Source organism: Medicago sativa, chromosome 7, assembly GCF_051527215.1.
Source record: "Medicago sativa cultivar Bolivia chromosome 7, Bolivia_mono, whole genome shotgun sequence".
Classification (NCBI taxonomy): Eukaryota; Viridiplantae; Streptophyta; class Magnoliopsida; order Fabales; family Fabaceae; genus Medicago; species Medicago sativa.
The window spans coordinates 62,876,618-62,895,771 of NC_140755.1; the positions used below are offsets into that span (position 1 = coordinate 62,876,618).

General features: G+C 32.5%; 1 protein-coding gene and 2 pseudogenes across 1 annotated transcript; 1 reads left to right on the forward strand and 2 right to left on the reverse strand.

Annotated features, from left to right (window-relative positions):
• Positions 1 to 6,195: 6,195 nt before the first annotated feature.
• Positions 6,196 to 7,939, reverse strand: LOC146907517 (uncharacterized). Its single transcript, XM_085729120.1, has 4 exons — positions 7,864 to 7,939; positions 7,355 to 7,420; positions 6,915 to 7,031; positions 6,196 to 6,833 (listed from the first exon to the last, which is right to left on the reverse strand). Exons 1-4 carry the CDS (start codon positions 7,937 to 7,939, stop codon positions 6,196 to 6,198), a joined length of 897 nt encoding a protein of 298 aa, XP_085585246.1.
• A 1,685-nt stretch (positions 7,940 to 9,624) lies between these two features.
• Positions 9,625 to 10,652, reverse strand: LOC146907518 (uncharacterized; annotated as a pseudogene).
• A 3-nt stretch (positions 10,653 to 10,655) lies between these two features.
• On the forward strand, positions 10,656 to 11,551 carry LOC146907519 (uncharacterized; annotated as a pseudogene).
• The last annotated feature ends 7,603 nt before the right edge of the window (positions 11,552 to 19,154 follow it).

The window sequence follows — 19,154 nt, forward strand, 5'->3', positions numbered from 1 at the left end:
AAGTAGCTCAGAGTGTAGTAAGACAAGAGGTGCTGAACAGGTCGGGAGTCTTGCCACGCGGCTTCTTTCATATAAATATTTTTAACTTAGAAATTTCTTATTTTTTCGCTAACATTAATTGAGGGGATGAAATAAAAAAATAGAGTAAATTGCATTCCCCTCCCCTCAAAGATGCTTAAATTACACTCAACTTCTCTCTTATGTTAAAATATACACTCCCCTTCATTGAAAAGTAAAAGTTATATTCCCCTCCCCAATAAGATGCTTGAACTACAACCTTCTCCCTTAATAATTAAATATGCACTACACTTTAATCTATTTTAACATAAATAAATATTTTTATGATATATACTAATTTTGAACCACCATCTAAGAAAAATAAATTCATTTCTTTATAATTTAAATGTCAATGATAATTAAATTTAAATACTTTCCTATTAATTTTATAATTTAGAGTATAAAATTAACTTTTAAATAACCGTACTTTATTTTCTTTAGTAATTTTTCACATATTTTAAATTCCAGCTTCTTTTAGGGGAGGGGACTGAAATATTTTCTAATATGTTTTGAATAAGATGGGAGGAGAGTGTATATTTTAACATAAAAGATGAGGGGATTGTAATTCAAACATCTTTGAAGGGAGGGGAGTGTAATTTACTGTAAAAAATAAACAAAATGTTATGGGTTGAAATCAAAGTTTTTTCATTTTAGGTATGAAACCAAGAAGGAAGAAAAACACGTTTTGTTACTATAGATCACCAATCATGATCATTGTTTTAACATCTTTTGAGGATTGACCAAGATGTTTTCATTGTTTTTAACGCCTATAGTTGCGATAGATGTACTTTAGTGTATATAAATACTCATGTTGTATGCGTTGTAATCCGTTCCTTCTATCAGCTTACCTTGTATCCTATATGTTGAGTTGTATGGATCTTCTGAAGAGTTTGCAACAATGGCTATGGTTATTCTTCGTTAATGGCCACTCATATTGTTCTCTTCACATGGGAAAAAAGATTGTTGACCCCGCCCATTGTTCCCCTAGATTCTGAACAAACAAAGATATTCAAGAAGCTTAATATAAGGTTCCAATGAAGACGCGGGATTTGTGAAAATTGTGGAGTTTCTAGTCATCGCCAGTTCGCCACTACTTTATGACATTTTTTTTTTCTTCAGGAAAATATGATTGGCACCATAGATGGAGTTACTCCGGACATCAGTGCGCAGACGTACAAGAGGCACTGCTACGGTGGCTGGTGATTGATGGAGGTGTGACAAGCATTTTTTTTTCTAGAAGGTTTCGATTAATTCATCTTTCATTATGCACCAAGCATCTTTAACATTCATGATGGTGTAGTACAGTTGAATAGCCAAAGTACCATACTTAGATGTTACACAAACATCAAATTTCTTTTGAAAGGAAAGTTCAGGAAAGCATATTGGAATTCTATCAATTTTCCTAAAATTAGAGATAATTATTATTAATTGGATCATGTGTAGCAACAACTAGTCTACCCATGGTTATGCATAAAGTTAACTTAATTATTTAAAGTCAAAGATTTACACATACCTATATGATTGTATATCAAAAAACTAAAGATACGAAGAATTACAATTGCCCTCTTCGTGACGTCATATTTTGAAAGCGTTGTAAGATTTTTTCATTTTCAACACTATCAAATATATCACTCTCAATGTATGTTACCAAACAATCATTCAAGAACTCATCTTCGATATACGGTGGCGCATTTGATTCTTCACAAAACTCATAGCAGATAAACTCCTTTCAATAATTGCGGTAGCCACAGAGTAATGATAACTTCAAAAGTAAGTACACCATTGGATAAGCAATATGTTTTCTAGTTTCCACCATCATTCTTGAAAGATCGCTAATCCCACCTAAATTATAAAACTGTTCACATGAACCGAACATCCATGATATAATTTTCAAGTTGATTGTCTATTCCCATAAGCTCCAAAGAAGAAAATTCTGATGGATAAAATCGAGCCAAATTAACCAACTTCTCCTTGTCAAATGCAAAAAATGAATCTCTTGGATTTAAGCTTGCTATACAAATAAGCAATTCACTACTCACCTCAGTGAATTCTCTTTGATTCTCTTGGATTCTTGCTACAAAAAATCAATCTCTTGGATTCTCGCATATAACGTCCAACTCACATATCTCAAATATCAAAACCACCAATCTCTCTTATAACCCTCCATACTCCTCCTTCCTTTATTCCTTCACTCTCACCTTCACCTACTTTAATTTTTCCTTCAACACAAAACCCATACCCATGCACATTGTGCCCTCTCCAGACGTCATCTACAACTTGCATAAGGGAACAATTTTTTAGCCATTGATTAGTGAACCTAAATGGCTTTAGCCCCTAATCCCAACCTCCAAATTTGAGAACCAAAGGGCAATGATCGAACACATCTATTGGCAATACCCAAAGGGATGCTCCCCCAAAGTACAACACCAATTTTTGGAAACAAGCATTCTATTTTGGACGACTCATTGCTAATCCGTTTGCATGATACCAAGTGTATCTTCTTACTAAACAACGGTTAAAAAGAGACATTTATGTACTACTATTATCAAAGTTTTCTACGCTATAATGTTATTTAACAACATTTTGCACTAGATAGCATATCTCAGCGCAATATAGATTCCATAAACACCGACCAAATCTCACTCAACTTTCATTAGTGTGGGTTAAACACTGAATAATAAATTTTAAGATTTGGGAACAACAAAAATGAGTAAAGGCAAAGCCACGAAAAACGACGTATCTTTAAATTTATTATTTTTACTAGATTCAGGGTAGTAAAGGCAAAAACACCAATAAATGTAACTTTCAATAAAAAAAGGTACTACCATTTAAAAATACAACAATAAAACAATAACTATTTTACTATTTGTCAAAAAAAAAATATTTTACTATTTAGTGTTACTTGTTGAAATAAATTAATTACTAAATTCAATAACATTGAATCATAAAAATCTAATATTTAAATTTCAAAATCTATTAAGATGTTTTATGGAAAGATTTTTTAACACAAACAACTAATTATAGTTTAATACGCTAACTAAGATTATACTAAATCTTAAATGAAAGATCATATAAAAATCTAACAGTGATAAAAGTAGTGCAATAGGCATAGAATCAACCTCTAGATGATGACTTGGATTCAGATTTTGAGCCTCATTATGATAAAAGTAGTTACCTCTTCTTGCACCAACAGAGATACCAAGTTTAACTTCTCTTGTGTTACCTTGCAAATTTGTAGCTATAGCTGACTCGTTCATGTGAGTTAAATTCTCTTGTTTTTATAATTTAAGAAACTTGTTAGGACTCATCCTTTAATTTGAGAATGCTTGAGTAACTAGTATATGTTTAATTTTGGTAGCTGCCTTAATTATATTCCTATGACCACTCTTTGTGGCAGAAGGTGGATTTGGAACATGAGTAATTGGAATATGTGTCAGTTGAGAAACTTTAACCGGACACACATTGGTATTCCTTGCAAATGGTTTAGGGAAATCATTACTTCAAGTAGGCCCTTGATGAGTTGGTTAGAACATCCGTGATGTTCGTGCACCACGAACATCACCGATGTTCTCACCAACTCATCAAGGGGTTACTTGGAGTAATGATTTCCTAAAACCACATCTTCAAGGAATATCAATGTGTGTCCAGTTAAAGTTTCTCAACCGACACATATTCCAATTACTCATGTTCCAAATCCACCTTCTGCCACAAAGAGTGGTCTAAGGAACATAATTAAGGTAGTTACCAAAATCACACATATTCCAGTTACTCAAGCATTCTCAAATTAAAGGAAGAGACCTAACAAGTTTCCCAAAGTAGAAAAAAAGAGAATTTAACTCACATGAATGAGTCAGCTATAGCTACAAATTTGCAGGGTAACACAAGAGAAGTTCAACTTGGTACCTATGTTGGTGCAAGAAGAAGTAACTACACTTATCAGAATCTGAATCCAAGAAGTCATTTAGAGGTTGAATTTGACACTCCCACCTGCATTTGAACAGAAATTATTATGTAGCAGTTGTAAGTCCCACCTGCAATTTAAATAAGACATGTTAAACTTCATTTAAAAAAAAATGTATGTCTAAAGTAATTACACTGATGTAAAATAAAATATATTGTTCTTAACATTGCAATTGAAACGAAATTAAAATCTATGTAAAATAGGACTTCTCAAGTAGAATGATATCATACATGGAAGGCTAATTGTTTCCAGTATTTTTCCTTCCAATAGATAAATTGAAAGATAAAACTGTAAGACTTGAATATCGCCACCTAGTTGAGAAATAATTAAGGGAACAATATCAAGAGGCACTCTCAATAAAGTAGAATCAATCAATTAAAGAAGAAAAAAAAGTCATGAACAAAGACTGAATGAGAAGGAAAAAAAAACGAGAAAAGAGAATTCTCTCTTTGCAAGAAATCATATTAGTACATTCTGCCACAACATTTTGAAGAATTACAATTGATATTATTATATTTACATTTCCATTCGAATCGATAACCTCATCAATCTTGTAGTGGTAATTGCAAGATAGTTCATGCATTTATGGTATGTCATCAACAGCATATAGCATGATGTGTGAAATTCTACCACCATCCTGATCAAAAACGACAATTTGAAAAAACAAATTATGAGGACAACTATGGTTGGTAAACCATGGTATTGTGGCAAGATTTATGAATCATAGCTGTTCTCCTAATTCGTTTGGTTAAAATGTTGTTTTTGATCATGATGATGGTAGGATTTCTCACATCATTCTATCTGCAGTTGAGGACATAACTGCCAAAACCGATTTACAATTACAATTACAAGATAGATGAAGATATTTATTCGAAAGGAAATGTAAATAAGATTATCAATTTTTGTGCTTTTGAATTTTGTGGCAGATTGTATTGATAATGATTTCTAGTATGAGGTTATTTTCTTTTCTAGTTTCTTTTTTGCCTTCTCATTCAATCTTTGTTCATAAATTAGTTTTCTTCTTTAACCTATTGATTCTACTTTGTTATGAATGACTCTTGATATTGTCTCCTTAATTATTACTCTGAAAGGTGGCAATAGTCAAGTATTGTAGCTTCATCTTCCGGTAGCTCTATAGGAGGGCAAAATACCTATATCATACATTTCATATAAAAATTGAAACACTTGAAATTGGAGTAGTTGATTATGCCCATTAAAAGGAAAAAGAGTTGAGAATAAACAGAGACCAAAATAAAAGTAGAGATGAAAAAAGATGACCTTGGAGAACAAAAACAAGGAATTAGTAGTATTAGAGATGCAGATCAAGAAGAAAATTTGAATAATTGTAGAAAGCATAAAAGATCACAAATTTACAAATATTTTTAGGAATAGTATATAAATTGTAGACAAAATGGTTGACTGATGAGGCTGAATAATGAAAATATTTATTGATTTGCAAAAACATTACTATACAGTTAAAATATATATAGATAACTGGGTTCTAAACATGGATAGGATCAGTCCATTAATTCAGCATATCTATGACAAATTTTGGAATGAATTTAAGTTCATTGAAAGAATTTACTTAAATTCAAAAGTTCATTGCAAGAATTTAAGTTCTAAACATGCATTGAAAGAAAATTTATCAGCAAGACTAAGCTCTTCTAGGATGTTGTTATCAGCGTTATGGAATCTACAAAAGTTATAGTTATGGTGCTTAATCTCACCAGTAACAAAGCTTTGGCTACACTAATTTTTACTCTTGCACTATCCCATCACCGGGTAAAACATGCATTTATGAGAAGATAAATAGACTTCTGTGTGGCCTCAAACAAGACCAAAGAGCATGGTTTGAAAGATTCCAATCTTTAATTACTCAATTTTACGTATCAATTAATTTTCATTTCAGAAGAAAGATACATAGTTTCATAAGTCACTGACCTTAACCTCATAAAACTAAACCCTTAACCAGAATGTTCTAACCGCATGAAATAAATTAGTCTAGCTTAAAGCTATTAGCAAAAACATTATATGCTTTAAATATACATACATATTACATAACTAAGATCTTAATATGATAATATGGTTTTGATGTAAAGAAAATTGTCACACCATTGTAACTAAGTACATGAAGTAATATAAATTCAATAAAAGTATAAAGCCAGAAGAACTTACTTTCAAGAAGCTGAAACCAAGCTTTCGACATAATCTTTCAATGGGAACCAAAATATCATTTTGTTAAACGTAGTTTTCTTTGCTTTGTTTGTTCTCTGGTTATAAAGAATCGCTCGGTCTTGAACAATGTCTGCCAATACCATTGTTTCACCATTCTCAGAAAGATGCAATGGTTTTAATATTAAAAGCCGGCTACCAGCATATTCGTAATTCGTGTGAATGTAGTGATATCTAACTTTGTGGAATTGAGTCCAAGAATTTTCATTTCCAAATTCTGTAATCTTCCATATAACCAAATCATTCTTCTTGAAAGCATGATACAAATACAAGGAGTCTTTCAATAAACAAATACTCGGCGCTGCTCCACCATTATCATAACCTTGAGGGGGCAGAAGCTGTGTGTATTTCTCTCTACCAATATCAAACGAAAGAATCACAAATTCGCCTATAATGTCATTCGACCATTCACTCTTATTGGCCAACCAATTAACAGTACAATTCAAATGCACTCTCACTGTGGTTTTCGTATGAGGATTCGTATCACCACTGGGACTTAATTCCAGAACCTTATAAACGTCGGTTGAATTATCATAAACAAACACAAACCGACAATATATCACACTAGACTTATAGCTATACCCTAAGGGTTTCGTGCAGAACGATGAAGGTGCATTTTGACGAATTTAGGATCGGAGATAATAGTGTTCCAAGTATGACTTACAGACTTCATCAGCATCAGAGAATTGACAGGAAGCCATGACGGGATTTCGGGGATAAGCTCGTCGGGGAGGAACGGCGATGGATTGGGTGGATGTGTATTCATCAGTCACGGCGGTGTCTACAGAATACGATGAAGGTGTAAATGAATGAGGGGTATGGACAATGCATAATGTATGCAATGTTCGGGGTTCAAACCCCGGCCACCACCAAAAAAGATAATTAAAAATCAATTTCTTATAAAGACAAATTAATCATTTCAAAAACATTACTATACACATAAAATATACATAGATAACTGAGTTCTAAACATGGATATGATCAGTCCCTTAATTCAGCATATCTATGACAAAATTTTGGAATAAAGGAAATAGTCATACTATAGAAACGAAGTAAATGAATGAATATAAATTGAAAAAATTATATCGCAAGATCAGAACTTACTTAAATACGAGAGTTCATTGGAAGAAAATTTATCGGCAAGACTAAGCCCTTCTAGGATGTTGTTATCTAATAAAAGAAAACAACATACAGAACAACTGTATAGTTTCAAAAAAAAACTTACCACCACATTTATGGTCTAATGTCAATTATTTGAACTCTAGCAAGCCCAAGTTGACCTTCTTAAGATACATTAATAGGGACAACAATAATTTAGTGTCACATTTGCCTCGGACCATATTACAATGCAATCATTTGTTATGATGCTTAATCTCTGTCAGGACCTTTTGCTGTTCAGTTCAATTCCCTCCTTCTTTGTATCATCAATTCATGGCTTTGTAGGCTTGGTTACCTTTTATCATGAAATATCATGAAAGGTTAAAAGACATTCTCAAACTTTGTAACATGAAATTGCCAACTAAAAGTATTTCTGATTTAGACAGCGTCCATGCATTGATTTGGAATAAGATAATGAAAAAGCGTAACACTAAGACAATGAAAAAGGGACGTACCTTGAAAGAAAAGGATTAATGTGTAGACAATTTCATTGATGTATTTCAACAGTTTATAGGAGAATGAAAACCCCATTTTTGGAGATTAATCAATTTCCAGGAAGAAAAAAAATTGCGTGAAAAATATGGGCACCGAACCTTGGGGGTCCAAGACTCTTGCTTGGGGTAAAAAGCTAGCCTAAATCGGACGTGTGTGATTGGGTGTTCTTTTTCTTTGACTTAACTCTCATCTTTTAAAATACATCAATTATAGAATTCAACTCTTCACCCTGCACTTTTCGCTCGCGCCCTGCAGCCATGCCGAAAATACCCATGCGTTAGTTAACTAGCGCACATGTAAATCAAACATGTCTTAAATTTACACATGCGTGACTTAAGTCACGCTGCATGAGTTAACTCACGCATGTTATAATAAACCCAGCGTAAGTTAACTCACGCTACTCTGTTTTGATCTTTTGTGGTATCTAGAGCTTGACGGTGCTTCAATGGTTATGCTACTTTTAATGCTTATTAGTTATTGTACTTACAAGGACACTGTTCTGCATTATAGCTTAAAGAAATAGATGCAGTTACTATTCCTTTTTTTCAATTCAAGGTATGGAATTAAGAAGATCCACGTGGCTTACATATGATGGTTCAAAGGAATTTATTGTGTTTGATATATTCAATTAGAAGTAGAACAACTAGGATTCATTTATCACCCGTGCCTGGTATATTTGAACATGAATATGTAAAAACATTCTGAATATGAAAAACAATACCAGCATGAGTTAACTCACGCTGGGTTTATAACCTGCATGAGTTAACTCATGCAGCGTGACTTAAGTCACGCATGTGTAAATTTAAGACATGTTTGATTTAAACGTGCGTTAGTTAACTAACGCAGGGATATTTTCGGCATGGCTGCAGGGCGCGAGCGAAAAGTGCAGGGTGAAGAGCAGAATTCTCAATTATATCATTATCCAAATAATTAATTACTTAACATTAAATATTTATTTTATAGAATTAATCAAAGCAAGTTAAAAAGAAATACACGTATATATATACTACTAACTACTAAGTAGAAATAATAATTTTAGCACCCCTTAAAAATATTGGGCACTGGGCAGCCACCCACCCTACTACCTATTTTCAAGGCCACCCTTGCATCCAACCTAGCAAAACAATAAGCAGCAAAGTTTCCTTCTTGGAGGTTCTGAAGCAACACAATGTACCAATCCCAACTAAATAATTTCTTAATCAATCTGATCAAGTTGCCTAACGTATGAAACCCATTCAAAGGGATCACAAACCAACCAAATTACATGAAGAGTGTCTGAATAGCAAACAACATGACCATGACAAGTTGGAATGACGACTTATGATCTATTGAATCTATAAACATGAACACCACCCCATATTGCAGTGACGACGCATGTGTAGACCACTGGATTTCCAAACCCAAACTACATCTCTTATCAAATTACTTTAACAAATATATTTCAAATATTAAAACAAGACACTCAAACGAATCTTATGAAATATAATCATATAGCCATTTCAAACCTTAAAACTTTAGAGAAAATATAAGATAAACAAAAAATTCACCGAGTTCATAAGTCATCTAAAGCCACATAATTTGAGAAAATATAATGATACTATAGAGTCCATGACAAGTTTTTATAGTTTAATGAGAGTATACGAAATTTAAAAAGAAACAGAAGGAACAAGATCCAAATTTAAGAGAGTAATAAGTTGCATGCATGGTGCTAAATTAGCATATTATTGAGCCAGAGAATAATCAACTTCATCGTGTTGATTTTGAAAACACCATTCCAGCCAATAAAGTTGTGATCTACAGGGAAGTCGACAACTACCAGTAAGAACAATGCATTTCATCATTTAATTATTACACCATGAATACACTTCACATTCTGCTTGTATAGTATTAATATAGCACACACAGATTCTTTCATATCCCCATTTGCTTGGATTGCACAGCGCATTGCATTTGTGTTGTGAGAAAAACAATGCAAGGTCACCCAAAGTTTCTAGCTTGAGATAACTCATCGTTGAGAAGTCTATCATGCAGACATCCAATAATTTAATTTGTTTAAAGAAAACTACAAGAAGATTCCCATCACAACTAAGTAACATAGGAAAAAAGGATGGTCCATTGGGCGAATTTTCAGTTCTAGAAATTTCTAACTTGTAGAGTTCAGACTAAGTACACCTATCTCAACCTTGTCAGTGAGAACATAAATACTATTATGCAAAACAACGAAGTCCAGAACAATCCACAAATTTCCGCTTTTGGAATAAGTAACCTAACCAGAATATCGAGAATGATAAACATGCAAACTACTTGAGCTTATGCAATAAGCATCTATGACACGTTCATTTGAACCTTTGACAAAAGTAAGTAATACTCGAGAACCGTAATGAAACAAATAATATTCAATAGCTGAGGTTTCAATGATCATTTATTTTCTTATAAATGGATTCATTAATTGTAGTTTATTAGCTCCTTTCATGATGAGATATCCACTAGACGAACTCAGATAGGATAATCCCCTAAAATAACTCATCTTAGCGCGGTAAGCTCTTTTTTCTGGTATGTTATAAAAAGAACAAAATTTCTTTGCTTATGAAGTTGGTTGAACAAGTAGTGGCTATGGTGATACCATGAAACTTTTCCAATAATTTTTTTGAACTCTCCTCCACTCATTGCAAACACCAGAAAATTGAAATAGATCGTCAAAATCTAGTTTTCGAGATATGATATCAAGAACATTATCCGAAAGTTTCATGGTATCACAATCACCACTCTTGTTCAAACAACTTCATATGCAAAGAAATTTTGTTCATTTTAAAGCATACTTGAAAAACGAGCTTACCGCGCTAAGACGAGTTATTTTAGGGGATTATCCTATCTGAGCTCGTCTAGTGGATAACTGATCGTGAAAGGTGACAATAAAATACAATTAATGAAACCATTTATAAGAAAACAATTGATCATTGACACCTCAGCTATTGAAGATTATTTTTTGTTACGGTTCTCGAGTATTACTTACTTTTGTCAAAGGTTCAAATGAATTTGTCAAAGAGGCTTATTGCATAATCTCAAGTAGTTTGCATGTTTATCAGTCTCGATATTCTAGTTGGGTTACTTATTCCAAAAGTGGAAATCCGTGGATTGTTCTGGACTTTGTGGTTTTGCATAATACTATTTATGTTCTCACTGACAAGGTTGAGATAGGTGTACTTAATCTGTACTCCACAAGTTTGAAATTTCTAGAACCGAAAAATGCAATGGACCATCCTTTTTGCCTATGTTAGTTAGTTGTGATGGGAAGATTCTTGTGGTTAAATTCTTTAAACAGAATAATTATTGGATGTCTACAGGATAGACTTCTCAACTATGAGTTATGTCAAGCTACAAACTTTGGGTGACCTTGCATTGTTTTTCTCACAACACAAACACCATGGACTGAGCAATCCAGGGAAGTGGGGATATGAAGGAAACCGTGTGTTCTATATTAATACTATACATGAAGAATGTGAAGTGTATTTATGGTGTAATAATTAAATGATGAAATGTATTGTTCTTGCTGAAAGTTGTCGACTTCCCCATAGATCACAACTTTATTAGCTGGATTGGTGTTTTCAAAATCAACACGATGAAGTTGAATATTCGCTGGTTCAATAATATGCTAATTTAGCACCATGCATGCAGCTTGGTACTCTCTTATGTTTGGATCGCGTTCCTTCTGTTTCCTTTTTAATTTCTTGTACTCTGATTCACTGCACAAACTTTTCATGGACCCTATAGTTTCATTATCTTTTGTCAAATTATGTGGCTTTAGATGACTTATGAACTCGACGATAGATTGGATTGAGGTTGGAGACCGTGTGAGTTGGGTGGATGGGTATTAATCAATCACGGCGGTGCTACAGAATACGAAGATGCGTGTTAATGAATTAGGGCTTTTAGTAATTTTTAAGACATAATAATACAATAAATTTAAGACATTCTTTTGAATTTTTTTTAAGACAATCTTATCACCTACTCAAATCATTAAAAAGTAATATGTTATAAGGGAAAATTAACCATTTCAATATTTTTCCTTTTTATTCTTTTTTGACCAATTTTTATTTTTATTGTTCTTTATCATTTCTCTTTTCTTTTTTACTTTTAAAATTATAATTATTTTCTCTATTTTTACTGATCTTCTCTTAATTTTTAAATTTTATATTTATTATTCTTACTCTCTCTCTCTCTATCTCTCTCTCTCTCTAAATTTCTTATTTTTTCTTTTAATTATGTTATTTTCCTTTTACATTTCAGATTTAAAGTTTCTCTCTTTTTTGTCATTTGGAGTTGATTGTTGTTGTTCTTGTTTTTAATTTCATTATCTCGGTTTTTTATAGGTTTGTTTGAATTATATGATGAAAGTACGAAGTTGATGATGAAAATGAAGAAAGCAAAAAATGAAATAAAATAAAAAAAATATTTGTGTGAATGAATTAGTGGTTTTAGTGAATAATAATTTTTACTAAATGAATGAATTAGGTCGGAGAAGCCATGAATTGGATGGATAGTGGATACAAAATTTAAACAATTGTGTGAATGAATTAGGGGTTTTAGTAAATAATAATTTTTAATTTAAGACATAATACAAGAAATTAAGACATTGTTTTTTTAGGGAAAAATTTAAGACATTCTTATCACCTACTAAAATAATTGAAAATCAATTTCTTATAAGGGTAAATCAATCATATCAATAATTTTCTTTTTTATTCTTTTATGACCAATTTTTACGTTTTTATCTTTTTTTTTTATTGAAGAAGTTAAAATGGAATTATAATAAAGAAAACCAGAAAAAAGAGAAAGCCCTTACAAGAATTGCTCTTGTTCAACACTTGCTCGCTATGGCGCAGTATTTGCTCGGCAGCCTAGCACTCTGTTGCTGGGATCCCATAATTTTGGGTTCCCTCTCGGGAAACCCTCCCAAAATCTTCCCAAAACCCCATTTTTTTTTATCCCATTTGACCCAAAATTGTTTTACACACTTCATCCAAAATTGTTTTACTCACTTCATCCAATGTTAACACACATTTGACTCAAAAACAATATTTCATAATCCCTTCTAAACTATGAATTTGGCACTTAATTTGCATACAAACAACACCCACGCATACTCAATCATTTATCAACAACATACTTCATGATTTCAACAATATTTAACAACAACATGATTTTCACACATTTAATTCCAAATCTCAAGAACAACTTATTCTATATCATCAAACATGAATTTAAGCACATAAACAACTTAATTTCATAAAGTTCAACATACCCAGGATTATCATAATCAAATAACTCGAAAGTCAATTTAACATAACACAAATTTCATGAAAATCACATAATCAAACATGACCCATAACTACTCTATCACTCATAATCACTTAATGGAAAATATAAACTTTTCCTCTTACCTTAATGTCCAAAAGCTACTTTACTCTTCACTCTAATCTTCCTCTTGAGTTTTCCCCCAAGCTAGATCTCTCCTTTTCTTGAATCTTCTCTTCTTCCTCTTTCTCTCCATCTCTCTCTCTCTCTCTCTCTCTTTGCCTCTTTTTCTCAAAATGAACAAATGAACTCTTAACCCTAATTTCACAAATATTATTTTCTTATATACTATTGGGCTTAGTAACCAGACCCGGCCTTGGGGGAGTGCAAGGTGCTCAACCAGGCCGGGCCTCCAAATGCTACGGGCCTCAAACAAAAAATTAAGTCTAATACCCACCCCCACTTAAATAAAAAAATATATGTTATATTCTTTTCTATCTACAGTACACGTTTGAGTTTTTTTTTTTTTAGACTCTAGTTCTCCTTTTTGTACATAAATCTGATCCTCACCCCTAATTTGTATAATCACTTAATCAGTCGATTTGGAAAGCTATTTCATTGAAAGAATCACAACAATAATTTTTTTTTCGCACAACCATTCATTTTACCCTTTTCCAGAACAGAGGAGTGACAAATCCAAACGACACCGTTAGATAAATTTCACCTCTTTCACTTAATTTTTTTAATTCCTTTCATATTTAGAAGTTCTTCTGATTCTGATTTTTTTAATGAAGTTTAGATACACAAAAAAAATTACGTTTTATTTTACTAGGGGCCTATTTTAAAAAGAGAGTCGAGCCTCCTATTTCACAGTGACGGCCCTGTTAGTAACTATCGGTCACTAACAAAATGTTACTACACAAGTACTTCATTAAAACCTTCACTATTACTCATACACCAATATCCTATTAATTACCCCAATTTACTATAATTCTCATAAAATAACTCTCCATACCCAAAAGTACTAAAATACCCTTAATATATCTAGAACCCAATTAACCAAACAATTTAAAAAACAATTAAATAAATAAAATCCTAAAATTGGGTCATTACAGGTTCTGTTAGAACACACCACACAAAGAGAGTAAGATATTAGGGATTGTGATAATCACTTTTTTCAACACACTCACAATGTAGATTTTGATTTTGACTTCAATAAAATGGAATTTGTAAATAGGTTCAGTGATAGAAAGGATTTTATAAGGTGCGGTGGTTGTTGTTGATTCAGATGTGGTTTTTTGAGGTTGTGGTGGTGGTGGGGAATTGGGAGAGGAGGTGGGGGATATTATAGAAAAAGAGGAAGCTTGCGTGTTTCACTCTTTCATTTTTTTTTATTTTAAAAATACATGTGTGGCATTTATATTTATTTTTAATTAAAAAAAGGCGCATGTGGTTGTTGGAACAAAATGAGTCTAAACAATGCTTCTTAAGTTTTGATGATAACAAGGTATTAAAAGTTCAATTAGATATGTTAATATTTGTTCAAGTGTGCAGGACCATAGGCTAAAATTTATTATTTCTTAATAAAGTAATGGTTCTGAAAGAACAAATTGAAGAGCAAAGATTTTCAAGAGAAGCCATGTTGCAAGTCAGAATCTAAAGAAGTCAGACTCTGGAAGCAGTCAGACTCTGAAGATCAACCAGAAGCAGGACCTCAGACTCTGGAAAGCTGAAGAACAAATAAGCAGAAGCATTGGATGATAAGCTTTGATAGTTCTGAAGATCAAGCATAATGGTTCTAGAAGTGTTAGAAGGTCAATGGATGTTACGTTAATTGAAGGGCAATGAAGGACAACAGTGTATGACCACTACCTCCAGTACCTCCAACATTCCCATGTGCATTGTATGAAGCTACAACTGTGTCTCCATTGGAAAAGAACAGTTAATTATTTATCAAGGAAATGATTCAAAATCATTCCTTCATAGGACATTAACCAAATATAGCAACAAATCAATGATGATGGATCAAGCTTCTCAAATGAATCTTTGATGCGCTGACACTCTTCAACGTCTCTTTTCAACCTTTATACAAAGGATTCAAGACTTGAAGAAACTACAAGACTCTGCAATATTTTACAAGTGCCAAAACTCTGTCAAAATCATTATGCATCAAAACACTTAGAATTTCTTATAAACTTTCATAACAAAAAAATTCTTAGTCTAGAGTCTGAACTGTTTTGTATTTGTGAACACCTCTGATTGTATATCAATTGTTCAACCAAACAATTTTTCTTTGTAATCTTTGTTAGTTAGAAGTCTCTTGCTTGTGTTTGAATACAACTGCTACAAAAATAATACATAATATGTCCGAATGATACAAATACTAACTAGTGAGTACATAATATCAAATATGTAGTCTGGGTACATAACATAACATAACATAACATGAGACACATAAACTAATGCACAACATAAATGCACGATCAACCAGTAGCTTTCTGCTAGATATCTGAGTACCTGGAGAAAAATAAAAGGATTGGGATGAGACATAATGTATTAGTGAGCTCTCCGTATCCTAGGTTATTAGTGGTTAAGGAGAAACCTGGAACCACAATCTGCATCTCTTACATATTTCATATTAATCTATCATAAACATATCATAATCAATAGTTTATACAATCATTATGTTAGCTTGTGCAAACAAGTTATCTGAGTTCGTTTTACTGAACGCACAGGGTGGAGTAACCCCATCAACATCCCACTGTGCTAACCGACAAAAATACTTATCTTATCAGGCTAAACATGTGGTCTACCAACTAGGGTAAAACTCATCCAACCTAATCTGAAGCCTGCGAGGGACACAAATTATCTGATCGTATTGTTCTATAACATATATGTAATATGTTTCGATTATTATGTGGTAACTAGATTCTATTTCCTAATCGAAGTCTCATAATTAAAACCCATAGTTCTTAGGGTTAATAAACTACCCAAACGATAACAATTTAAAGTATGATTACACACTCTCATTATATGTCAGGTGTTAATCATATCCCTAACTTGGTTTACCTATATGGGACTCATTTGGTGTTGATGACAAGTTTAGGGAAGGGCAAATTCTACAGTCACACATCAAAACTTTGAATTTTTAAAGGTCGGTAATCGATTACCATAGAGGGGTAATCGATTACCAAATAACTCGACATTGCATAATTCAAACTGGTAATCGATTACAAGTAGCAGGTAATCGATTACCTCAGCCCAGATTTAATTTTTTCAGTATTCAAATAGCACTTTTCTTCCCCAAACTTATCAAAATGACCAACCAACACTATTAAGTCAAAAATCAACATTTTTATGCATGTAACTCAAGCCAAGAACACCTTCAACACAACATATCATATGGGGAAAATCAAACTAATTAACATGCACTAATCAAAATTCATGTTTTGTCACAATTCAATCAAGAATCTACCCATGGAGGGAACTAACTACTAGGAACTGGCAAGAAATTCATGCACATCTAGTGTATGCTTCTTAATTTTACTAAAGTTTTGCATTTTCTTTTATAGAGTTGACATTGGGTGACTTTCAATTTTCTTAAAGATAAAAGCATGTGCTTGTATCTTCTTATGTGAAATATGTTTTTAGTTGGTATGGGATTGGGTCAGAACAAGTTTACGCTGGACCAATCTAGCTTAATTTTTTTTTGAATTAGAAAAACTTCATATATGACAGAAACTTGTGTCACCCCCCAAAGGCATATATGTTTCCAACATATGAAGCATAGTAGGACGATGTTCACAACAAAAAATATGATAAGATTGATTTCTTTCAACAAAAACGGACCATCAAGATATTGATTTCTTTCAACCTAGATTGATTACTGTGAGAGCGGGTTTCACTTCAAAGATATACTCAATATAGAATATAAATTTATAAAAATGTCCATAATCAATTTAAGATAAGAAAAAAAAAAATTGTAGCGTCATTGTAGTTAATTAGCTTGGTATTACCTACGACAGTTATTTGTAGCTAGAATTAATAACAAAATGTATATAATTATATTATTCAAGTGTATCTAATCAAAAAGTGATTAAGCTAGATTGTGAGAAATATACTTAAAATGTCAATTACTAGTCGATAAATATTAAATAGGCATTGATTCACAACTAATTATTGAACAATTAATCAAACGGTCAATTAACATCTGTTCCCTAACATCCAATCATTTCAATAACAACACACGTTGCTAGTAAGTTACAACACATTTGAATAAAGATGCAAAGAAGAGAAGTACGATAATAGGACTTTTCACTTTCTTCCCATGCCTTCCCATTAGATACCTTTTCTCTTTCTCTATTTCTGCAAAAGAAAACTTGTATACCACAAAAATGCATAAAGACACGTGTTTAGAAAGATAAATGCTATCACAAAAATTTGATTAGAAAAGATCTATTGTAGCTTTAAGGTGGTTACTTAGTGTACATTGACTAAACAAAAAGGACATGGCTCTCTTAAATTCATGACTTGTCGATAAAAAATGAGATTCTACGTATATTCCAACTGCTGTAAGTTTATAATTGAAAAACAACATGAAAAGGAACTCAATTGCAAAATTACACAAGGCCAAACTAGAGGAAGATAGCATATATATCTTATCTTATTTCTTTAATGCCTGCACAGATTTTTATAGTAAATACAAAACATTAGACATACGCAAACAAACTTATGAAACCAATTGTAGGGTGGCTTCTAGGGGAAGGTTCACTGAAGTCCATCAGCAGTAAAACCCAAAAGTAACTATGTCCATGTTTGTCTCGGTCTCTTCAAATACATCTAAAAGACTATTCTCAAACAAAATGTGTTCCTCAATTACTTCTCATATAAACTCTTCCAAATAAAAAAAATCAATAATATTAGATTAATTGATCCTAACATTCACAAAATACTTATCTTTCTGCACCATAACATCAGAAATTGAATTGTGAAATTAAAAAAATAAAATATTACAGTACATAACAAAGTCAATAAACTTGCATCACTACTTTTCCAAATTCTTGCTAATTCCATCTGAAACATGGATAATTGGCAAGTAGTGCAAATATAGCACTACACTAAGAACATAAACAATTAGAGTCAATTAGATGAGGCAAGATAATTTTAAATATGACCATGAGCAAAAGGGTTGGAGGAAGAATGCTAAGTGATAGGTTTTAAACTATTAGGAAAAGGGAGTAGAGAATGAATTTCGATCCCCACTAGATTACTTAACCAAAAAAGAAAAGAATTTCCTCCAACCTCTCTTGATGAATACGGGAATTTTTTTTACTTGACACTAGGTTGCGAAGAAAAAATGTTGTACACTATCTTTTTTTGCGAAGAAATATATTTCGACCCTCACTAGGTTACTTGGCAAAAAAATAATCTTTTATACCTACACACAACCTTTCTTGGTGGCTAGATATTTTAAGAATTATTAAAATCTCAATTTTTTTTTCTAGCTTATATATAAAAGCTTGGGCCACCGCCGTCTCTTTTGAGTATTCGTTATAGTCTGGCTAGGTTTCCTCCTACCTAGAAGCGTGCATAGCTTATTTATGGTTGTATTTTACCTCTATTTGTTGTGAATTCGTTACTAAAATCACACAAATAAACTTAGATGTTTGGAGCAAAAGGAAGGGAGTAATCAAGAGAATAGTAGTTTTCAAGAACAAACAACAACAATAAACAAACTTAGATCTAAGTTTGAAGCAACACAACTAACATGACCAAAACAACCAAGATAAGAAAGAAGAGGAAAGGCAACACACAAATATATGTTTACACAATTTGGACAAACTTATCCTGCATCTAGGGAGAGAGAGAGCTGCTCACCAATCAATCTACTATGAAATGAGTCCTATTTTTCATGTCACCGAAACCCACAAGGAATCCTAAGAGAAAACAATAAAGAAAA

Excerpts from the sequence above, each read along its gene's own strand:
- LOC146907517 (XM_085729120.1), bottom strand. The coding sequence starts at position 7,939 with ATGGGGTTTTCATTCTCCTATAAACTGTTGAAATACATCAATGAAATT. Across the intron at positions 7,032-7,354 it reads CAATGAACTCTCGTATTTAA|ACACCGCCGTGACTGATGAA; the intron begins GTAAGTTCTGAT and ends CGTATTCTGTAG. Across the intron at positions 6,834-6,914 it reads CTCTGATGCTGATGAAGTCT|GGTATAGCTATAAGTCTAGT; the intron begins GTAAGTCATACT and ends CGAAACCCTTAG.